The sequence below is a fragment of the Poecilia reticulata genome, chromosome 2, assembly GCF_904066995.2.
Source record: "Poecilia reticulata chromosome 2, P_reticulata-male-v2, whole genome shotgun sequence".
Classification (NCBI taxonomy): domain Eukaryota; kingdom Metazoa; phylum Chordata; class Actinopteri; order Cyprinodontiformes; family Poeciliidae; genus Poecilia; species Poecilia reticulata.
In genome coordinates this window covers 33011727-33035819 of record NC_088831.1, presented here as the reverse complement: position 1 = coordinate 33035819, position 24093 = coordinate 33011727, and the positions used below count along the sequence as shown (strand labels likewise).

Genomic DNA, 24093 nt, shown 5'->3' with positions numbered 1-24093 from the left:
AAAAATGAACTCCAAACTCTGTCTGCATCTGGCCCTCTGTGATTGTTAATTAGATATCATATACTCTCTCTGTCACTCTCTGTTTGCCTGGCATATTTCAGTCAACTCCATTCCCGATGCTCAGTTCCCTCTTATCTGCAGAAAACAGTTGGGCTGAAGCCATCTCTCCGCTGGCTCCATCGTCTAGGCTGGGGTAAAATCCTGTTGACTTCACACACAGAGCAACGCTTCTGTGCCATTCACCCACGTAGTCTGATAGCACCCATCTTTCCTGCCCAATCTGAGGCAGGCATTTAATTAAAGGAGTTTTGCTGGGGTGTTTCTCATTGTCGACCTTTCAGCTAATTCACAACTGCTTTCACCAATTCAAGTGGCATTACTAGCAAGAAAAAGTTCCCCTAATTTATATCTGATTTAGCATTAATCAAGGAGATTGTGTAACTACTTGAGAAAAAGTAAAGTGTGTCAGACTAAATATATTTTTTCACTTGAGGTATAGAAATGAATGGAACTAATTAGAGCATAAGCTCATGGCTTCAAGGTTTAACATAACTGAAAAGGAACAAGTGCGTAAATAATAGAGTTTGTCTTTAAATGCATTGTTTTTTTTGTTTCAAACCATAGCTCAGAGAAAATCCTGAAACCTAGAAGCACAGTGCCTGGTTTATTTTGTTTCCACTGTGGACAAGCTTTCTGTGGGCAGCAAACCATGAGAACAACAATATTTGCAAGCAGCTCATAAATATTCATGTTCTTCTTTGCAACAAGTGACTCTTAACCATCAAACCTTCCCACATTTTTTTTTACATTGTAATCACAACTTGACAGGTAAGGCAGGGCAGAATTATAAAGTGAAACAAAAATGATACACAAAATCTTTAGAAATAAAATTCCAAAATGTGTTATGTATTTGCTTTTATTCCTATTAGTTCTTAACAGGAATAAGAATTAGTTAAGAGTTTCAGATCATTTTCATTCTTGCTCTGAAATCACCATGCCCAAGGTGAAACATGGTGGTGGCATCATCATGATATTGGAAGTTAAATGCTCACAGTTCTGGGCTAAAACCTGTTGTGTGAAAAAAGGTCAAGATGAGTTAACGTTTTAACTTTTTGTAATAAATCAACATACATTTTCTAGATGAGTACTTAACAGATTGCTTTTGTCCTCAGTAAATAATGAAGATGTGAGACTCATTATGTCAATTGTTCTAGCAACAACACCTACTTTAACTCAGTGTTTTCTACATCTTCATTAACTGGCTTTCTTATAATAAATTATACTAAACATGAAGGCAGAACCAATCAACATCTGTCACTAAGCTAGTTAATTAAACCTCAGCTAAAAATATATTAGACATGTAATGCACAAAGCAGCAGATGCTCTTATTAAATATGGCAAAAGGAGCTTATGTCTGGAGGACCTGCATCGATCAGCCAGTAAAATAACACTATAGAAGCAAAGCAAAAAGATGCATGAGAGAATCATTTCTCAGGGTCTACTTCATGTGTTAGACTGGCAGTTCCCATCACTCCCAATCATTTATATTGCTAGATTACGCACGTGCTTATTTCCATTAGCAGAATCTTTGAAGGATGTGGAGCCTGTTATCTCTGAACCTGAACACGGAAGTAAAGGTCAGGAGCTGGAGACATTAATTCACTTTCAAAGCTCAGCGAGGGAAATGACGGTCCTTTGAGGAGAACATTGTTGTCCCTTCACGTGACTCTCCACTCTGACAAAACCTCAGACAACACCTGAATGTCTGTCTAACAGAACTCATAGTTATGTTGTCTGTGGTTGTCTGTCATTCATAGTTCTCAGTCAGTTTTCTTTTGTCAAATCTCTCCAACCTGTCCATAATCAGAGGCCTCGCTCAAAGGCTTACGAAATGTGACAGTTGTCAAATCCATGCAGCATGTCTCATGCACGTTTTTCTTAGAAAACGCATCGGACTGCTCACAGCTATCTCGACAGACAGAAGCGAGTCTTTCTATGCAGTGTTGCTCTCAGCAGACAGGAGCAGAGATTTCCCACCGCTCAGACAATCGGGTTACAGACGGACTTCATGTAAAGATTGCAGTTGTATTCAAAAGGGAAAACTCACCCAGTCGAGTAGAGTTTGTCAAATAATACAAAATTTGGTGAATACAAGGTGAGTTTTTGATTTTCAAGGCACTGAGTGGTTTATTTACAAATCTCATTAAAAGTTTTCATAGATTCATCATGGATGTTAATATATTGTTAGCTATAAAAGTTTTTTTTTCTTAAGCTGTTCAGTTTTGAGCCTGGAATTATTGTATAGCACAAGACTTCAATTCATTTTAAAAATGGCTGGTTGCACAGGATTGATTTTAGTGTGGATTTAATCTATGTAGCAAAGGGTCAAGTTTATACATACTTGACCCTTTGAGGATGTTGGCAGAGTTCATATTTTGCTTTCCTGGTACAGACTGTTTTTAAATATAGTCAACCAGAGAGAATGTGCAACGTGCAGAGTTGCACAAAAGTTATAAGACGACTTTGTTGTATTGTAGATTTTTCAATTGTTTCTTGAGAATGGGATAAATCATTTTGGACAAGTCCTGTATTCTTTCTTGAAAATACGTTTTAGATCAAATGTCAGTAATGAGAATTTCATGGCTTCTGTTCATATTTGATTAGAAATAAAATAAGCATGAAATCTTAATAATGATCAGGATGATAAGGATTTTTTTCTTTTATTATTCTTTGTCACACAAGAAACTTACGCTCAAATACAAAATGCAGACATTCTCAAAGATCAAGTTTTTTAAAATGTAACTTTTGATTGTTTTTAAATCAGATAATTGACCCTGACAGATGAGCTGCCCTTTAATGGAGGAGTTAATCACCTTGCCTCTCTCTTATGGCAGCTCCTCTATCTTTTGCTTCTCTCCCTGTCTCCATGGGTCTTGTTGCTATGTACATTGCTATCTACAGTACCATCATTCCTCAGTAAACACATTAACTCATTTATAGGTATCAGTGTGTGTCCCTTTCAGACTGGAGCATTCGGTCATATGCAGAAAAAAAACCAAACACAAAATGCATTTGTTATGCAGGGTGTGGGAACAGCTCTAATGCTGTGGTTTTCAGGAAAAAGGGAGGGTGTTTGTAACACCTGTGAGAGATTTGCATTTCCAGAGTCGGGCTGCAGAGCCTGGTGGCACTGAAACCTGCTCTGAGTGCTGCTGATGTGTTTTGACCCGGCTGCCATCTAAATGCAGGCTGAAAGCAAGCGGAGGGACATTAAAAAGAGTGACAGACACTCAGAGAGAGGCTGAAAGAGTTACGGAATAGTGAATGGGACATAAAGAACAAATGCAGAAACTCAAATAAAGATGTAGATAATCAGTTTCTCTGATTATAATTGATAAATTTCTGTACTCTGCGACTTAAACAGTGTTTGTTTCAACTCTTTGCGTCTGACAAATCCAGCTGCTGACACAGTTTGTTGTTACATTTCAAGCTTGATATGAACAATTTTCTAAATGTCATGTTCGGTTTTAAGGGTTTTCATCCATCATCAGCTGCAGAAATAGCCTGTAACATGGACAGGTTGTCAAACACTCCCAGCAGTCTCTGTTCAGCCTGTCATCTCATTAGATTGTTTGTTTGTATATGTGTGCGCTTTCTACATATGCGCTCCTTCTGCTGAGATTACTTGGACGACCGAATCCAATATATGCACCGCTTCAGGGCCGACTGTTGTTGCTTGGCTGTCCAATGGTATTATTCATAAAAGATGCACACATTACGTAAAGCTTGGAAAAAATGGAGAGGGACAATGTAGTAGGTGCATTGGTGGATCTCTAATTAAAAAAATAGTAATGTAGATTGATTACACGTGGAGTTATAGATGTCAAACATTTTATTTATGCTCAGTTTGATAAATATAGATTACAGCAAAACCAAAAACGCAGTTTTCCTAAAAGTGATATTATTCCATAAACCTAAAAAATATATATTTTAAATTCAGAAATCTTGTGTTGTATCCATAGTATGCCCAACACTATCATGGGGAAGACTGCTGAATTGACAGCTGTCCAGCAGCCAGTCACTGACACTATAGATGGATATGTGTTTTTTTTCTTCTTCTGTCATTTTTGTTCAAACTTCCTTTTCCCACAACAATGAGAGGAGAAAAAGTTGCTTAACATGTCATGATTTAGAAACCTTATGACACTCTGTGCATCAGCCAATGCTTCGCTAGAATAGCCTGGCTTGACAGACAGTCACAGAGCTATTTTTAGAGAATACAATTTAAAACCAAGATACGGTACCCCGAATACTCTTTTGTCAGTCTACCACAAAGCACCCCCTCTCCTTGTTTTGTTAATATTGAATGTACATTGCGTGATGAAAGGAGGAAGCAGTAGAGCACTGCTTTTTCTCTCTGCCCTTAGGTCACACCAGCAGGGACCTGCTCAACCTTTACCGAGATCTTTTGTTGCAAAAACCCAACCTGTTAACTGTTCTGGCTCCATTTTTACAGGAGGATAATGTTTTGTGCTATTATCAATCTAATATATTGGTGAAGCTGTGACAGTGGAGCTCTTGTCTGCTATTGAAGATACGTGACAGGCTGTGGCTCTTACTGGAAAATCCCATGGATTCATGCACATTGATTTTAATTCTGTCTCATGTGTGAAGCCTGCCGGTGTTAATGTGAGGGATGGAAGCATGCAGCTGTGAGCAACTTTGTTTTACAGACACTGAACTGGACAACAAAGCAGTTATTGTAAATAATGATAGAGATTTCTATTTCCTATCTCTTCTTCATCATTATCAGGAATCTATCAACACATTTTAAATTCTGCTCCCTGCCTACAATGAGAAAGCTTATTAAATAAATATTTGGGCTTTCATAATATTTTGATTTCGAATCAGTCTGACTTTCAGACATGGCTGTGACTGTGTCTTCCCGTTTTAAAGGCTTTTATAAAATCCTTGGATGCTTAAAACTAACGGACTAAACCGTCTGTGGCATTTTTATAACACCTTATACCAGATCGAGTGATCTTACGCCACAGAGTCAGTCAGTCAGACTGAATAATCAGATGATTTTTAAATGATCCTTCCTGCAATAAGCAGTGTGTTCATCCCAGTGATCTTTACTCAAGTTACTTAAATGTCCAAAAAAGTTCCCCTCAAGGCTCTGTATTAGGACCAATGCTTTCTACAGTTCAAATTACTGAAAGCGGGTCTCTATCTCTCTATCTCTGATGGTGGACAAACAAATCAGTTATCTTCTACCCCTCTAGCCACTGTGGTCCTTTCACAAACATTTAAATAAGTGTTGAATAATTTAATGTAAGAAAATAACATGACTGGCACATTGGGCCAGCCCTTTCTGTTGGTGAAAGAGCACTGGCCCAGACAGACAGAAGTAATATTGTTTATCACCATAAGCACCAGACAGCCATGTGAAATATTTAATCAGTCAAGGATTATGTTATTTACAAATGTCTCTAATGATTTAGTTGAGTGAAAGTGAATGCCTTAACTTTTCTGAAAGTTTGACGTGTTTAGAAGAAGGGATTAAACCTTTTATTTTTGGTTTGTTTTAGCTAAAGGTGATTTTGGGGGAATCGTTTTGGGAGTGAGAAAAAAAACGGGTTAACTCATAGTAAAGGAATCTGCATAGACTACAAATAAACTGGAGAAGACCATCCATCCATTTTCTTGCACCCTTGTCCCTTGGTGGGGTCAGGAGGGTTGCTGGTGCCTATTTCCAGCTAACGTTCCGGGCGAGAGGCGGGGTACACACTGGACAGGTCGCCAGTCTGTCACAGGGCAACACAGAGACACACAGGACAAACAACCACGCACACACACAGTCACACCTAGGGGCAATTTGGAGAGGCCAATTACCGGAGTACCCGGAGAAAACCCACGCATGCACAGGGAGAACATGCAAACTCCATGCAGAAAGACCGGGGCTGGGAATCGAACCCAGGATTGCTGCAAGGCAACAGCTCCTACCAACTGCGCCACTGTGCAGCCCGCTGGAGAAGACCATTAATAACAAACAGTAAAAGATAGAGCCTCCTTCTGCTCCAGCATTACTTCAGTCTACACAGAGATTACGCCCAAAAATGGGTGTATCCAGGTAATGGCTTTTGGGATGTTGCGATGCTCCTTAGTTTTGATTTGGATCTAGATGTTGTGCTTGACAACGGTTACTATGGACACATTGCATGTCGTAGGTGTGGAGGGAAAGCGAAACTTTCTGCTGGAAGACTGTTAAAGAATTAGACAAAACTATCACAAGATACAATGTTCACCAAAAACATTTACCACAAATTGATAAATCTTGGTCTGGTTTAACATGTTAATCACCATTTAAAATTAACTTATGATTTACTTAAAAAGCTTTCCAAGTGTCAATATTTTCTCATTCTGATTATTAAAAAACCCCCAAAAAACAGTAAATATGAATTTATGCTTAGAATTGAGTGCTTTGGTCACGTTTGACACTCTGACCAGAAAGACAGTAAAAACCTAGGCAGCACTGCTTTTAAAATGGAACACAGACGGCGCAGATTTTCCATGTCAGGTACCAGAGCAGGTCTCCCTGATGGGCAAAATGTGTGAATAGAGGTGTGGTGAAAGGCACCGCCAGTCAGGTGATACCCTGAGGCGTTGTCGAGGGATATGATCACTCCTGAAAGTGGCGGAGAGGAGGAGGTCAGAGTCTGAGTCAGGGCACCAGCTGCAGTTCCTGAGATTGGCTGCAACTGCGAGGTGCAGATTAATGACAGCCCTGATGCTCCTGTGCCTCTCTCACAGCAGAGGCGACAAGGCAGGATGATAACGCTCCAAACATCTTTATTTCCAGCTCTCATGAATGTGTCTGCGGTGGAAGTGTCTCACATTATCAGACCTGGCAGGTTTGTGAAATGGCATTTAATTTGAACCGTGCTTATCTGCATGCTTATTGCATTCATGGCAAGAAGAAAGTACACAACTGGTCAATTCTGAAAGTAATTTAATCAATTGTTTGACCGTCACCTGGTTCTTAATTAACTTAAAAGCAATTCCAGGTATACACAATCACACACTATGACACTCTTGACTGAATCAAGAAAAGTAATGGTTTGTGATTAACTAAGTACACCCCAAAACTCAAAAATGTGCCTAAAAAACAAGAAAAATGTATATTGGGGTCATCATTACATACTTACACGTACTTTCCTGTGTTACTCAAATTTTAATAAGTACATAATTTTTGCTAATACACCAAGACACTACAACATTAGTAGGTACCTGGCTTGACCTGATAAATAATATTTCAGTCAGATATATAAGTTCATTATGAGCTTCAATGTCATGTTAATTTTGGGTCTTCATTAATGTATCTGAACTGTCTTTTTTCAGGGTTCAGTGATTGTGTCTGCTGTGGAAGTGCCTCACATTATCAGACCTGGCATGTTTGTGAAATGGCATTTAATTTGAACCGTGCTTATCTGCATGTTTATTGCATTCATGGCAAGAAGAAAGTACACAACTGGTCAAACATTTTTTTAAAACAAACATTGGGTACAAACATTGAGAACTTTGACGCAAATACTATAACTATTTTTGGGTTTGATTAAACAGGGTAAACCATAAATGTTAACTCCTCTGAAAATTTCTAAAAAAAAGGCTTAAAACCAGGTTCATATAAGCGAAAAACCAAAATGACATATGCAAATTTTGATGTCCTTGAGGTTGCCTTTAGACACAATTCTAATACAAAAACTGGACTTCGAAAGTTTTAATTGACCTCAGACATCATATGAATGGGAAATAAACATTTAGAACTGATATTATTTGATCTTTCTACAGCTTTTGATACTTTTGACCACAGCACTTTACTCAACACTCTAAGACAGATCCCTCTTTCTGGAGCTGTCCTTAAAACGTTCAATTAATATCTCAGCAATCTTTGTAAATTTAGAAAATTGTTCAACAAAGTGGAACAATCTGAACTACAACGTTCCATAAGGCTACATCTTTCTAGGCCCAATCTTTCTAACCTTTATAGCTGCTGTTTCTGTGTCACTTTACAGCCACACTGAAAGCCTTCAAAACGGAATTTTAGATATTAAGTCGTGAGTTACACATAAGCTCATTGAACAAGAAAAAATAAATGCATTGTTTAGCGGTGCATGTAAAAATCTGGTGTAAATATCTTGTGATCTGCAGAAAAAGGTACAGAAAGTACCAGTACATTAAGGCCATAAAATGTAAATCAGCTGTCTGCTAATTAAACTGTAGCAAGTAAGTGGCAACACCTCAATCTTTTAGATATTTGATATTAAAATATAATATCAAATATAACTCCATGTGAACAAACATCATACAGTTTTTTTTTAAACATAAAAATATGCCAGCATTGTTGTAAACATCATTTTTCAGTCCCCTGTCACTACAACACTGCCACTGTAAAAGCCACCTACACAACTGTTGGTCTCTCTGGGCACAAAGACGTCTGTACTGCTCTTTCCTTTTTCTTTTTTTTTTTTTTTATCCCTAATCAATGTCCTGCCTCAAAGGGACCAGGGAGCTGTTTAATGGTTCCAAAGAGCGGAAAACAAGCAGAGAGATAGATCAAAGCACCTCTAACACAAGCCAGGTGCAACACTGTGGGATCAAACATATTATATGTGACGACTTTAGCAGCTGTGTACATAATTCACCAGGTTATTCTTCAGGCTAATTAGAATTTAACAATTTGAGTGAAGGAGTCTGGAGTCCATTTAAAATCTAAAAGCAACTTCTTAGTGAAATTGCTAGTGCAAATATGAACTTGCCTGTCGGATACTTTTTCTAAGTATCCAGAAGACGTGAAGAACATGTTCTTACATCTCTTTAAAGTTTGTTCTTAGAGAGATTAACAGTCATACAATTATCCCAATCTCATGTGTAATATTTTATCTGCTTTGTCTGAAAGTCAGTCATTAGTTAGGGACAACCAAGGTAAGAATTGCAGTCCCTAGTCTACTTCTCCGCACATATATCCTTAAAAATCCAATTTCATCAGAGAATTGCATTGCTATCGTCCTACAAAATTTACTTCAAGGAACTGTTTATGAACCTGAGCTGATGCAAAGTGATGCAGTCAAACAGACTGGAGTTTATTGGTCATATGACAGGGCTGACCTTTGGTTTGTGAGAAGAAGCGCAGCAGAGGTCTCTCTGAAAGCGGCTCCCGGAGCGTGCCCGGCTGGATGCTGATCCTTTGTGACAGCTGTGAAGCTTAAAGGTGCAGCTTAGCTGGACTGGGATGTCATTTCACACACATGTGCACAGGCACCCACATGCTAATTCAACACTTCATAGTTGCTTTGGTACCTGCTGTGAGAACTCTTACAGTTAATATAGTTAATATAAGAAAAAGAATGAATGGTGCACACCAAAGAGTGAGATTGAACTTACTTCAAATAACTAACTAAATGAATAAATAAGTGTGTACAGTCTGACTATAGTGGAAAATCAAATTTCTGATTTTTTTTTCAATGTTATTTTGGCACATGCAGCTGTAAATTAATACACAGCTACATGGTCACTGCTCTCACAGTGTCTGAGTGAGACACTCGCACCCTTAAATTAGTGGCATTTTTTGAATGTCATCCTGTCCGACTTCCAGTAAGTCACACATGACTTGTGACGAACAGTAGATAATTTAGACAGAGTAATTGATGCCCTTTTTGATAATATTTAAAGTTATCTGTATTTTTCTGACTCACTGCTTTAACTACTTTCTCTGTGTCCTCTGCTAAATGATAGATTTGTCCCATCAATGCACCTTCTTATCTCTACCAACCAAAGTCTCCCCTTTAAGCAACCTGTCTATGATAAAATATTATCGCCTGCAGTAATTGGCCTGCTTGGCATTTACCCGATTATGTAAAAAAAAAAAAAAAATAATAATTGATTTCTTTTACATTTCTTGTACTTTTCTTAGGAAAAACCAGAAGTGTGATGTGGATTAAATGTATGGAAGCAGGTGATGTCACTGCAAAATACCCTCAGGAAGAGGTGGGTGATAATGGAGCCAGCCCTGAGGGAGGAACAGCTTGCAGCAGCATTGAGAAGCAATTTGAGGTAGCTCAATAAGTCATGACCCTGCAGAGGTTTTATCATACAGCACTCAGCCTTACTTTCATGTGGTGTGACACAACCAGGAGGTGCACCATTAGGCACAAATTCCCAAGGTATGGCATCAGATTGGAAACAGGGAAGACATTACTCAACTTGCAACACAGCAACAAACTGATTGGAGATGTTGTTCTTGTTGTTAGGAGATTCTTTAGCAAATGTTTAGAAAGGCAAACTTTTTTTCAAAAAAGATTTGTGAATTCTTTATTTAATTATGAACTAACTGCATTCTAAGACAGCTAGATTAAAAATACGTGCAATTCTTCACATTTTGTCATGTTGCAACTGTATATTTTAGTGTTATTTTATTTGTTAGACTAAATCCAAAATAGTGCATAAATGTGAAGTGAAAGAATACATAGATTTCAAAAATCTGAAAAGTGTGGTGTCCAATGGTTTTCAGCCTTCATGTGTAAAATTCATGTTTGCTTCAGTTATAGCAGAGTTTTTTGGATAGAAGTAAACTTTTTTTTTTATCTATTGTTACTTACAAAATATCTTTAAGCTCAGTCACACTAGATGTTGGAACATCAATTTTGTAATTTTTTCACAAAGCTTAGATCTGAACTTTGACTGGGCCATTTTAACACATAATTGGCCTTGAATCTAAATCGGTGGTGTCTAAATGTTTTTGCCACTTGGACCAAAATTCTCCAGTTGAAAATATTTGCATATTTGAAAATATTTATTTAAAAAAAAAAAAAAAATTTCTTTGTTAAAACTACTTGACAGTGGTTTTTATCTTTGTACAAGATGATCATAAAATGGCAATAAAACACATTTGAGTCACATTTGATCATAAATGTGGAAGAGGTTAAGGAGAATAAGTACACTTGCACGGCACTATTTGTGCCGGTGGCTGAAACATTAAACTCAAGTTGCAGATTATCGCGGTGGTGGTTAGCTTGGATAAAGTTGATCTGTACAGTGACTGAGTGCACCTGACAGCGGGGGCACAGGAGAATAGCGCCCAGACAGGTAGGACAGTGCTGCTTGGCAGCCAGGTCCAAACTGTCACTGCTTATTTCTACAGTCAGGAATGAGGAGCGCAGTTCACATCAGTGTATCTTTGCTCAGCCAACGGATCAGGCCAACTCTCAAACGCTGGAAAAAGCTTTCAGAAGCGTCATAAATATTAATTGGGTTAATTTTGTGTAGCCACAGCAGTGCTGCCTTGAGGTATCACACTGTCTATTCCACTCCATATGAAGGGAAGTGGTAGAACACCAGAGAGAGAAACCTCTACTCTGTGTCATCCAGGTCTCAGGAGAGCAAGCGACCGTCATGATGGTGGCAGGAGGCACAGGAAAGTTGTGCCTTTGTGAACCTGATGTCAAAATAGAACCATCTCTTCTCCTCATGGTCACTTGGACTCCTGCTAAAAAGTTATTTCCTCTTCATCTTTTCAGGTGTTTTTAGCACTTTAAACTGCAGCAAAAGAAAACGTAATTCTGAAATCACCCTATAGTATCAAGGAAAGAAAAAGTCAGATGAATGCTTAAATAGTGGCATGAAAAGGGTTGAGAAGTTTGGCATGGTGTGGATATTGAATGAACAGACAGAGAACTGATCCTCAAAAAGAATACAGGTACAAGTATTTAACAACATCCATCCACCAATCACACATACATAAATACAAGTAGATTTTTTGTTCTGGCTGCATTTAAGCCGACATGTTTTTCTTTCATAACGGTTGCATTTCTGTTTACAGCATTTGAATTTTGAGCAATTTTGTGCTCTGATGTTTTATATTAGTTTATTGTCCTGCAATTTGCTTGTTCAGCACATTAGTTTTAGAGGTAGTGCTTTAAAACTTTTCTGCACAATCCAAATACAAAACTTTAAATCAGCTAAGCAGTGTAATGGAAAGACAAAACCTCAGACGGACCAAATGAGGTGAGGAGTTAATTAATGTAACTCCCTTTTTCTGTCAAATATCTCACTGATAAAGACACATCTGTGCCACAAAGTTCTTAACTATACCCAGTTTTGTATGTTAAAATAAAAGGAGGCGAAGAAAGCATTTTAGGCGGTCATAAGTTTATACAGCTTGGATAATGTGGAATTCTTCAAGCATAATGAAGGACAGATTCCAGGTCAGACATAACTCCCCAAATCCGTATCTTCCATATTTAATATCTATCTTAACAGTTTCCAACGTGGATGTAAAAACTAAAGCTTAAAAGCAATATGATGCAAATGATCATGATCTTTTAGATAAAGGATGCTCATTATTATTGCACTTATACCCTTGTAGCTGCATAACTAACAGCTTTATTAAGAGGAAATTTACCTTATGTTAGTGATGCATTCAGCATCCTCCCTATTGAAGTAGAGCACCACAGAGAGAAGGCTGTTTAGGAGCAGATGTAGCTGCCAGGAAGAACCGTGATTGGAAGGTCAATAGACCCTGAAACACGCTTTCACAAGAATTGGAATGGATTACAGGGTCAATATCACATCATCACAGCTATTATTTCAAAGTAATGAACACTCATTATGCATTTGCATGATTGAAGGGAATAATGAGTTCCAAGTGTCTCACTATAAAAAAAATATATAATTTGATTTAACAAAAGCTGCCGTATGCACAAAGCTATTTTTCTTCATTACACACAAAAACCTGATTAGGTTGAGCTGGTGGGCAAAGAGGAAGGAAAACACAAGTTACTAATCTTATAAAGCTATACATTTGGAACGATTCTAACTCCTGTAGAAACATGGGTTGTATTATAGGTTTCATTGGAATATTTGTTTAAGTTTTTTTCAGTAATTTATAACATCTTTGTTTTAATCCAGGGAAACAAGGAGAAACACTGAGTAACTTAGCAAGTAAGGTATAAACAAATAAGGTATGAGGTGTATTTTTTATAGAAATAGACAAGAGGTTGATAATCAAGTTAAAGTATAATTAAATGTGGTCTTTTCCTCCAAATGTGCCCAGACTAAAATACTTTTAGAAAAGAAATCAGTATGTTGTGTTAGAAGAACAAAATATGTGAAGACGTCTTACACATCTTTACCAAAGGTGTCAAAAAGAGTAAAATCAGATGCATTTACTTTGATTTGTTTTTGACAAGTTGTATGAAAACAAACAAACAAGCGTTTACCTTTTGATAAATGTGTGCAGAATGTTCTTCCTGGTGAAATGAAGTCCTTGAATGAAAAAAAATAAAAAAAAAGGTTGTCTAGATGAAAACATCCAGCGGCTCTCAAGTCTGTCTGTACGACTCAGCACTCATTGTGTCTTCACAGATATTGAAGTCACCCGTACAACCTGTGCTAATGCACCCACATACTATTGTGGATACTGGCTTTTGGCCTTTGGTAACAGGGCACTGATAACACGCTGGATGCTCTACCTTCCTGCAGCAGGGGCTCAGCATCCTGGGTTTCTGAAAGAATTTGAAAGTTTGGACAAACAAAGGGAAGGAAGGCTGGATGGCTGGATGATGGACAGATGGATGAGCTGTACAGAGGGATAAATTGATGGACAGAATGACAGTCCGATAGAGGATACAACTCTAAACACCAAAATATTGATGTAACCTATTATGTTGTTTCATACTCACCTGGACCTAAAAAAATTACTTCAGTTAAACCAAATTCCAGACTTTTATTCCTCTTTCTGATTATAGTAGCAGTGATGGACTGTGTTTTCCTTAGCTCTATGATTACAGTTACACACATTGATAGGTAAAGTCTTTGCCACCACAAGAAGAGGGACTCTCCTCAGTCTGAGTGGACGCTGCATTGATTTTGTTTCTTTACGGCTCAGATACACCCACAAAATAACACACACACACACACACTGTGGCTTACAGGAAAGTATTAAAGGCAGCATGGTTCAGATGTTAAATCCCTGGGATGTTTCTGTGTGAAACAATCAGCAGTACAACACAGCCGTGACTCATCCTCTGAATACAACTGAAGGCGCAAGGTAATAAAAATTAAAACCTGAGTGTGGGGATTTTTCAAAGCTCGACTTTTAAGACTTCCTCTTTCATCAACAGCTAATGCAAACTAATTTCTTCTGCTCTTCTCAGCCTTCTTTTCAACTTTAATTAAAATATTATTATGGATAAGTTTGTGTGAAATGACAAATTCCAGCTTCACTGACTGCGATGCCAAGCGAGGGAGCTAAAAATATGATGCAACCACATAGATCTCACACCACATTGACTGATGTGTCTGTGGCACCGCAGCCCAGGAGATCAGTTGTGGGAGAACAGGAGAGAAACGTGGGGACTGAGTGTGGCTGCCTTGCTGCTATTTGGGGCTTTTAGTCACTATCCAGTTCATTGACCGGGCTTCTGCTCAGCAGCCAATCATAAGACAGCAAGTGGGGACGTGAAGCCTGTTTTAGCCCGCAATCAACACCCCACAGATGCTGTCATGGTTGAGCACAGTCCACGGACAGTCGGCATGGGATAAAGTGAGCTGATGCTGTATTGCTCTGCGCTACACTGCTCACATACGTTTTTTTTATTTATTTATTTTTTACCTAGACAGCTGGTACATGCTGAAGTAGTGAACAGTGATTTTTTTTTTTTACGCCCCTCTGACCTGTAACACTCTCTGCCTTTGGGAAGAAATGCGAGAACACATGATTACGTCAGGATTTCGAAACATGAATTTTTAATAGCCTGACTAGCCGTTTTAGATTTGCACAGAGTAGCAGTCAAAGCACATATCTGAGCATGTTGGAAGGAGAAGCACATAGGTCTTGCTGGGCACAATCAGCTTGTTGACAGTAGGATACAGATGGATGCTGTTAGTATCTCCTGAATTTCACAGAGCACCGGGGTGTGAAATCTTTAAGATGACAGATCTGACTGCATCACACTAAACTAACCTTCTGCAGCACAAGCTATGTGTGAAATTGAGAAAATATGCTTTAGTAATAAAAAAAATAAATAAATAAACATCTTGTCACCACTGTTTCTATTATTATTATTATTCATACATCTTTTAAGTATTTCAAGGATTTAAGTATTTGATGATGACTCATTCGAGGATATGTTTGTGATATTTTGTTTGTTGACATTTAGAGCAGCCTAATGTATAAAATCACAATATCACAGTGTGCCCCAAGGAGTTCCTGAATCATTGTTTTATTTATTTATTTTTTTATATTTCACTTATCACACATTCAAACTCTGAGTGTCTACAATATGTTTTGGCAGTGGGATGGAATTGTTGCCCTCAGCTTATATAAACTGAGGGCAACTTTTAATGCAAGCTTTTAATGTATCTTGCATTTTAGTATTCAAGGTTTTTGATTCTATGCAATGGCACTTTGGTTCTTGTGATGATGAAAGGTATTTAATTAATAAATAAAGCTGGATTAATATAGATTTTAGTAATTAAGATGCTGATGAAATCTCCTCAATTGATCTCCTCATTGCAGTATTCAACAGTGATATTCCGAGTGCATGTTTTCTTAATATTTTCAATTCAAGTTGACTTATGTATTCCTTCAGCATGAATAACGATAAACATCTTGCAAAAAAATAAAAAATAAAATAAAATAAAATATCGAGCTCAGTAAATCAAATATGACAATCTTTCAGTTTTGCAGATGCATTGCTCTATGTTTTCAGAGATGCTGCAGTTGGATGAATTTACTCAAATCCCAAAATTGATGTTCTGCATTCCAAGTGTGGAAGTCTGTGGAGTGATGCGTGAGTCACGTTCTTGCTGTATTTTCAGTTTCACTTGCAGTGGCAGAGTCATTGTTTTAGATTGTATCCGTTTCTTAAGCATCAATACAAGGACGTCCAGTGTGGGCCATGGCAGTTAATTTTTCAAAGCTGTCAGACAGAAGGGGACCTTTGTCAAACATGACACAACAGTCAAGATGAAGGAAACGGGAGAAAAGAGAGACAAGATGAAGGGCATTTTAATGAATGTAAGCTGATTCACTTTAACTTTTGTATTAAAGCACAGGTGGGCAGTGAAGCATAGCGGCATATTGGCCCGTGGCTCCTTCGTCACCGCATTGACAAGACAAGTAATTTCTGATGCTCCTGGGGAGCTGGCAGCCAGATGAACCCCGGGGCAGAGCACGACAGATGTTTTGACAGAAGGAGTGAGGATGCGAAAGGCTCCGTGAATCCTCAGGTAGAGGAAATAAAGAAAGTCTAAGATAATGAGGTTCCTTTTATAAGAGGCATTTGAATAAAAAGGTTCTTATAAGTGCTTCGGACCTATATCTGCAGCTTCTATGTAGACATAATTAAAAATGTGGAAGAAATGTCACGGAAGCGGCATATTTTCAAACGCTACATAATCATGAACTTTTCTTCACTCTTTATTTTTTTTCCAGCCTGTTGATCAGGTTGGCCAATGTTTAATTAGATTCAGAAAAAGATATGCTAAGAACTGCACTTGTATGTGCTGGTAAATGTTAAAATTGATGCAACAATATGTGTACATTTGATTTAAGTTGATTTTAATTCACATTTCTGAGAATAAATTGTTCAATTAAATTGAATGGCTAAAAGACAGACATGAAATCAGGCACTTTTTAAGATGTACGAACCAAACAAAACAATTAAATTAAAACATTGCATAATTTTTTAAGTGATTTCAATTCAGTTTTTTAATTTATATATTTTCTAAATTGTCCCTTGACTTAAATAAGTACTGATTTCTCAATCTAGAATTATCTTTCTGAATATACCTTCCTCGCCCCAAGTTGTGATGGGTCCCCATTTGTCAGAGGATCACAGTGAAAGACTCAAATAAAACATTTTACATTGAATAAAGAGGCATGGAGACATTTTTCTCCTCCAATGGCAACAAAGTTGTCACAGTTAAGAAGCTGATTCTGCTGTCAAGGTTGCTGGAATGTTAGCATTAATGCTAAACCCGTTCAAGCAGGACAAACACTTACATTTTCTGAACCAACCTGAAACTATATAAAAAAGATAATTGCTTCCTTTTGTTAAATCATAATTTATATGTGACTAACAACATTTAACTCCTGATTTAGTCTCTTGTCTGGAAAAATCTAAAAGTCACCTAAAAGACCCTGTCTGACAAGATGAAGTAGGCAAAAACATCTCAAAAGCAACACATCCTTCCACAAGCTAAATCAATTTAAGAACAGAAGAAAAACAAGTTGTCAGTCTGGAAATAGTTAATGGTTAATCACAAGTCAACAATAAGAAAGAGACTAGCCAAAATTAGCATTCATGAGAGAGTCCTAAAATTTTTGTAAAATTCTTGAAGTTGTTATTCAATTGAAACAACTAGAAGGACCAGGCTGCTTTGGATAGTTTTTTTCCCTATTAAAATAAATTAGAATGTGTAAACTCCTTTTCTGTATTTATTCTGGTTATTTTGTCTAGTGTTGTTATCCATCGATCCATTTTCTTTACACCCTTGTCCCTTAGTGGGGTCGGGAGGGTTGCTGGTGCCCATCTCCAGCTAATGTTCCGGGCGAGAGGCGGGGTCACCCTGGACAGGTCGCCAGTCTGTTGCAGTGATGAATGAAAGTAAACTATTTAATTTAATTCCATTTAAATTGTTGAGATAGGTTATCAAAAAATGTAATGATGCTAAAAATGTAAGCTTACAGACTAACAAGATTGACCCAATTAAAAATAATTGTAACGTGTAATATTTATTGCCCTACTATGTTACTAATTATTAGTCATTTGTATAGTGTAGATTCTGTCCAAAGGGAGCCCACACAAAAATGCTGAAAGTCAAGCATGCAATTTGATTCTAACAACTTTTTAATGACATTTAGAAATCAGTAGAGGTTTTAACTTGGAAGTATTTTCCCTTTCGGTTCTCAACCACATTCCCACACGTCGTTTCTTTTTTTAAACAAAATGTTTCTTGGGGGATGGGGCTCCTGACTTATTTTCCTCTAAATTAACACCTCAACCCCTCTCCCCCCTCAGTTCATTAAAACTGATATAATTGAACAAAAAGTGAAATGTAGCTCTCAAAGCAAGATATGTGAAAGAATATCAATTAAGAGGAAAAGAGTTTTTAATTACAGAAGGAATTTATTCAGCCTTTCATCATTTCTGTGAATTGGTACATATTTTTGTCCAGAGTCTTGCCGCATTGTATGCCAAACAGAGCAAAAAACGTTCAACATTTAATTCCCCCTTGCGTTTGTAAAGCAACAAATGCGAAACCTTTGCGTCAGACTGATGTTTTACAACTATTAAATGAGATCAGTGCGTGATTGGACACTTAACTAAAGAGGATCTGAGCGCACTTCACCTCTCTGAGACTGTTGGCATTAAAAAGGCCACATGAATAAAGGTGAGCAGCTGTGCGCCTCAGTCCCCGTCAGTGTGCCCTTATACATACAGAGCACTTCTTTCAGGTTTTTATAAACTGTACAAAACATAAAAAAAAAAAAACAGGGCCTTGTTTTCGGGGCTGTGGATCGTCGCACCCTCTCCATCTGATTCCAGCACCAACGTCCTGCCAGCGTCCTCCTCGTCCATCAGAAGGCTCCAACAATCACCGCCTCCGCTTCTTTGGAGGGTCTCCTGTCCGTCACCAGAAAGTTTATCATCCCCTCGGACTTTATGAGGAGGTTGCAGCCCAGGAAGAATATGCCAAACACCACGGTGAGGGAGAGGACGCACATGACGGCTATCTGGACCACCCGCATGATGAAGAGGCTCCTCTCGTCCGGAGCCGCGGCCACAAAGCCGTTGTCGGTCACCACGGAGGAGAAGTTGCAGCAGAAAAACTCCTCTGTCTTGTTGAACAGCCCGCCCTCAGTCTGGTTGAACCCGGTGTTATTCATCTCTACTTTGGCATAAAAAAAGAAATTAAAAAAAATAAAATAAAAAATGAAAACTTTCCAAAAAATAAAGACAAAAATCAAACAGGGGAGAGATCGTATCTCGCAGCAATTGTCATCAAGTGAGGAGTGGAGATGAGGAGCGAAGTTGGAGAAGTTCCTCCGGATCAAGCAGCGCTCTTCTGGAGTTTAGAAAGGTGCTTTGGAATCGCATTACTGGAGATCCGGTGCGCTGCGTTGCCAGTTTCAAAGCGGAATGAATCCACACACCCCGCGGTTAAATAGCCAGACTGCTGCTACTTGGGTTGGAGGAAACAGCACGAGCGCCACCATGCGGACAGACTGTAAGTTGGCTGCGAAGACCTTCAGTCAGGAGGATGATATGATGATAGTGGGACATTTTTTTGCACAGGGTCCTGGATGTGTGTGTGTGTTTGTGTGTGATTTTGATAAATGTTTCAGCTTGCTTTGTGTTGGGGTGTGCATCTGACTCATCTTGGAGCTGAACTTCAACAGATTCCCCGCTGACCTTGTGTCAAGTAACGTAACAATCAGCTATCATGTCCACGTTTTCATATTTACAGCTCAGTGAAAAAATAAAATTGATCAATCGTATTTGATTTGATCAAATACTCGTGTTTGATTACATCAAATTGGCTTTACACTGTAGGTCAGAGAATAGGCTTTAATAGATTTCTTAGTTTATAAAATCACTGAACCTGATTGTTGCATCAACCTCCCAGACCACTTGGATCTTCTGGTTCAAGTCTACTCTGCACCTACAGAATCCAAATCAAACATGGAGAAGCAGCATTCGATTTTTACACTAATCTGCAACACACTTCCAGCAACTGTAAAATAAATAAATAAATAAATAAAAATGCTGAAACACTGAATTCCTTTAGATCAAGGTTAAAAAGATATTCAAGTGTTTTATTGCTTGTTGTTTTATTTTTCTTCAAATCATGCAAAAACAATGAAATTCCTTGTGTAATACAAGCTTTAGTTGTTATTGAAACTTTCTATCGGCTTTAAAATAAGCATGATTTATTTAAACAGAACACATCAGCTAGTGTGCTTTTATGACAATTTGGCTCAAAAATGATCATTAAATATATCATGAATTATGAATATTCCAGATCACCTTTGCTCGCCGTTTGATTGAACACAATCAAATGGCGAGCAATTTCATTTGCCTTTATATAGCCAAATGAAAGTGTCACATTAAAAGACAACTCAGAGTTCGTTGCTGTACATAACAGAGAAATAAAGTTTTACTGAGTATTAGACAAACTCTGCTCTGATTTGAATTTAAGTGTTCTTTCATGCCACTGCCGCTAGATGGCAGCATCGATCAACATGAGTCAATTTAACCGAGGGAAGAGGCGGACTGGGATTAAACCTCAAATCTGGATTTTTCGTGGGTAGCCACTGTTCCGGGTGCATACCAACAACCACCTATAAAGGCTGTTCAGACATTTGACCACAATATAAATACATTTAATGAACTAAACAATTAATAATAGAGGCTTGATCATATTAATTCCTATAATTTATTCATTTATAACACTGCACCTTTAAAAACACGTAAAAGCCTGAAAATTTTCTATCACTTCAACTGTAGCCCACAACAAAAAGGACACACAGAGAGAAACAAACACTCAGTTGGAAAGAGGTTGCCTTCCTGCACAACCACGTTTTCCATGTTTATTCAGTATCACTTGCTTTTGCCATAGAAAGTGAGACTGCCATTGCTATTGCTCTGTATCTATTGGAATGCAGCATTCTGAATGATCTCTTTTGGTTTGCTTCAAATGTGGAAATCTGGATATGTGTCTTTTTTACGGCTGTATTCTGCTGTTTTTGTAGTTTTCATTCTGTATATGTCTATATTGCTGAATTTGTATGCCTGTGTTGGGGTTGGATGTCTTATCTTCAATTCAATTCAATTCAATTCAATTCAATTCAATTCAATTCAATTCAATTCAATTCAATTCAATTCAATTCAATTCAATTCAATTCAATTCAATTCAATTCAACTTGTGCACGTACACATATGCGATGGGACTCGCGCATTATTTGCTACTCAAAGAGACAGCGCCCCCTATTGATGTGTGTTAGAAAGCACTCAGTGTAACTTTTGCTCGCGCTGGACACGATGGCAGCTCTCGACTTCTCAAAAATAGACAGACTGCAATCCTGTCCCCGACTCATTGTATTAGAAAGTATTGCTTTCTACAAGGAAACTTAAAGACGAGGACTAAATAATTTTTAACATGCTTTTTTTTTTTTTTAAATAAAAAAAAAGTTTAACTATTTTTCTTTTTCAAATTCTTTCTAACAATGCTCCTGTTGGTTGCTATCTTTAATTAACTGACTAAATAAATAAATAGTAATAATAATAAAAAGTAAGAGTAAAGAGTAACGGCCACCAGACGCCACAGAGGCTCCACTTCACAACATAACCCATGATTGATGTCACTGTCAGCCAATCAGAGAGAAGGAGAGGGACACATGCAGGTCGATGTGAGCGGAGCTGAGGTTAGATTGTATGGAGCATTATCTCGCCGTCTTCTCGCCGTTCCTATGTACAGTCGTGGAGCAGGTGCGTGGATAGACCCCCGAGTGAATAAATAAGGAAAACCCTCCTGACTGTTTCCTTATCGACCGGTTTGACTGCGGCTACCTCAACTGTGTCGCTTAGAAATTACATCCAGGACTCTAAGCAGGTATCATGAGAGGTCTGACTGGACCAACAACGGCTCACTGGTTTGTGGACTACCCTGGACCGCATCTTGGGTGTCATTTCCAGACGGTGTTCGCTTAGCTAAATTAGTTGCTTTATTTCTTAGGCATCTGATCATGTTCAACACGTTGCCTGGCAGCGAGTCTGGATCAGGTCACCGGTTCACTACATCCATAATTTAGGTAAGCAGAGAGTGTTTTTCTTTTCTGTTTTATTCACACCCTGCATTGGAATATTATCATCACATTATAAATGCAGTCGCAACTGTACTTCTGTTGAGATTGTTGCTATAGTTTATAGCAACAATGTATCCAGATTGAATAGTAACCTAATTGATTGGCTGTTGTTGCTGTACTGATATCCATGTAACACCCAGCAACAAATGAGATAATCATTGGTAAGAGGAAACATGACGCAGTTTAGGTATTTCATGACATTTTGGAAATGTTTTAGAAGACTATGAACATTGTCATGTTGACCAAAATGTCCTACAGCCTAATGGGTTTACAGAGATCAGCTCTGTAATCACCTTCTGTTCCGGAGAGGATTGTGTAAAGAAAACCTTGCTCAGCCTCAGTACTTTTGCTGCTACCAAATTGCCAAACTGACACATTAGTATTAACTATGGCAAGCCAAATTAGTGTATTATCCAGCCCATTACTGACTTACAAAAGTATTCACACCCTTTGAAACATTTCACGTTTTGCCACAAAACAGCTACACACTTAACTGTGTTTTATTGGGATTTTATGTGTGAACAAAAAGTGGCACATGTTTGTAAAGTGGAGGGAAAATGATTGTTTTCAAATATCTTGATTTAAGTAAATGGCTTCAGAAGTGTGTAATTTAGATCAGCATGAGAAACTTGTGGCATTACTGAGTTGTGAATGGAAGCCCACGTTGCTTTAATAGCAGCCTTGAGGTCATCTGGCGTCTCTCATCTTCCTCTTGACACAAACCTACAGAGGTCAGACTTGGCTGCCATATCAAGCACAGTAACACCATGTTCAATTAACCAGCTTTTGGTTCCTTTGGCAACAGCAGTGTAGGCAGGCGCCAAGCCTTGCTGGAAAAGGAAAGCTTCTCCATAAAAGCTTGTCGGCAGCTTTTCAAGTTATGGGGTTTCTGTGACTCTCCACTCTTTCTGCAGAATCTTGATTTCCTAATGAAATGCAAAGCCTTACTTTTATTTTTAAAGAAGGCTTTGGACCAAACTCCATCAGTCCAGTGCTTTTTCTTCACAGTCCAGATGAGTTGCATCTGATGTTGCATCTGGTCCAGGAGTAGCTTGACATAAGGGATATAAAATTTGTTGCCCATGTGTGGTATACGTCTGCAGTAGTGGCTCTTGATGTGCTAAGGCCAGCCTCACTCCACTTCGTGAAGCTCTCTCAAGTTCTTGAATGCATTTTGCTGGACAATCCTGTCCAGGTTGCAGTTATCGCCTTTACTGTCACACTTTTTCCATCCTCACAGAATGCTATGAGCCAGCTGCTTGCAATATCTACATTTTTTTAAAAAACAAAATGCAAGATATCTATCAGCTCTAAGCCATATCACATTCACAATATTTATAGTTTTTAAGCTGTACTTGTATATGCTGTATGTTTATTCATCCAAGTGATAAATTTGATGCATTTAAATGCTATTTTTTTCATTATCTCTTGTTATTTTTCTCACGAGGTAAATCTCATGGTTTCATTGTCAAGTCTGGCTGCAAGACTTTTCCTATTATTTCACAGAGGAAACCAATTTGCTAAGCAGCCTCTCCGCATCATGCAGTGAATGCAGTCGCTCCTGTTGAATAAGTGACAAATATGTAATGTGTAATCCAACTTGGAGAACAGTGTCAGACATTTCACAACAAAGACTGCTGCCCGCAACCCAATTAGTTGTCACTCGAGAAGGCAGCTAATGTCATGAAAGGAGAGGAAGAATTTGCCTTAGCGATACTGAAGTTTTCATAGAGCTGAGATATTAGTCCATGCAGAGGATAGGAATAATTTAGTCTCCTGCATTTGGACGAACTTCAAGTAAGTTGGTGTTTTTTCTTATATTTTTTTTCCCACCCCTTATTATTTACCCCAGATGCATCAATGCAAGTGATGCGGGCTGATGTCAGGCATAATTTGACGATTAGCATTGATTTGTGCACAGCGTGTAAATGGAGGTAATGTGCTACATGCAGACTTTTGTGTTTCTGGAGTTTTTTTGAGCTGTTTTATGTCTGAAATCATCCGCTGCCCTGTGGATGCTGCATTCACTCTGCTGGACAGTGGCTGACTGGTTTTTGAATGAGGTACGAGGTACAAGTTTGCCCGGGGCAACAGCATCAGTTTCTCTGAGTATGTAGATCGGCAGCGCAGAGGACAATATATGTTGGTGTCTGTGGAGTCTG

General features: G+C 38.3%; 2 protein-coding genes across 5 annotated transcripts in view; one reads left to right on the top strand and one right to left on the bottom strand.

The window, feature by feature from the left end:
* Positions 1-18152: 18152 nt before the first annotated feature.
* rprma (reprimo, TP53 dependent G2 arrest mediator candidate a) lies at positions 18153-19270 on the bottom strand. The gene has a single exon (XM_008403697.3). The coding sequence runs from the start codon at positions 18950-18952 to the stop codon at positions 18644-18646; it is 309 nt and encodes a 102-aa protein (XP_008401919.1). The 5' UTR covers positions 18953-19270; the 3' UTR covers positions 18153-18643.
* Positions 19271-21439: 2169 nt separating this feature from the next.
* The window catches only part of galnt13 (polypeptide N-acetylgalactosaminyltransferase 13), a 40839-nt gene continuing 38185 nt past the window's right edge, over positions 21440-24093 (top strand). Inside the window, exons 1-2 of one of the 4 annotated variants that reach the window (XM_081603993.1) lie at positions 21440-21718; positions 21802-21877. The gene's annotated coding sequence lies outside the window, so the exon portion shown is untranslated. Of the gene's footprint in view, positions 21878-24093 lie in introns of all 4 variants that reach the window. The other 3 variants (XM_008403977.3, XM_081603996.1, XM_081603998.1) reach the window with 3 other exon arrangements.

What these genes read in the sequence shown, in the direction of transcription:
- rprma (XM_008403697.3), bottom strand. Translation starts at nt 18,952, where the DNA reads ATGAATAACACCGGGTTCAACCAGACTGAGGGCGGGCTGTTCAACAAG.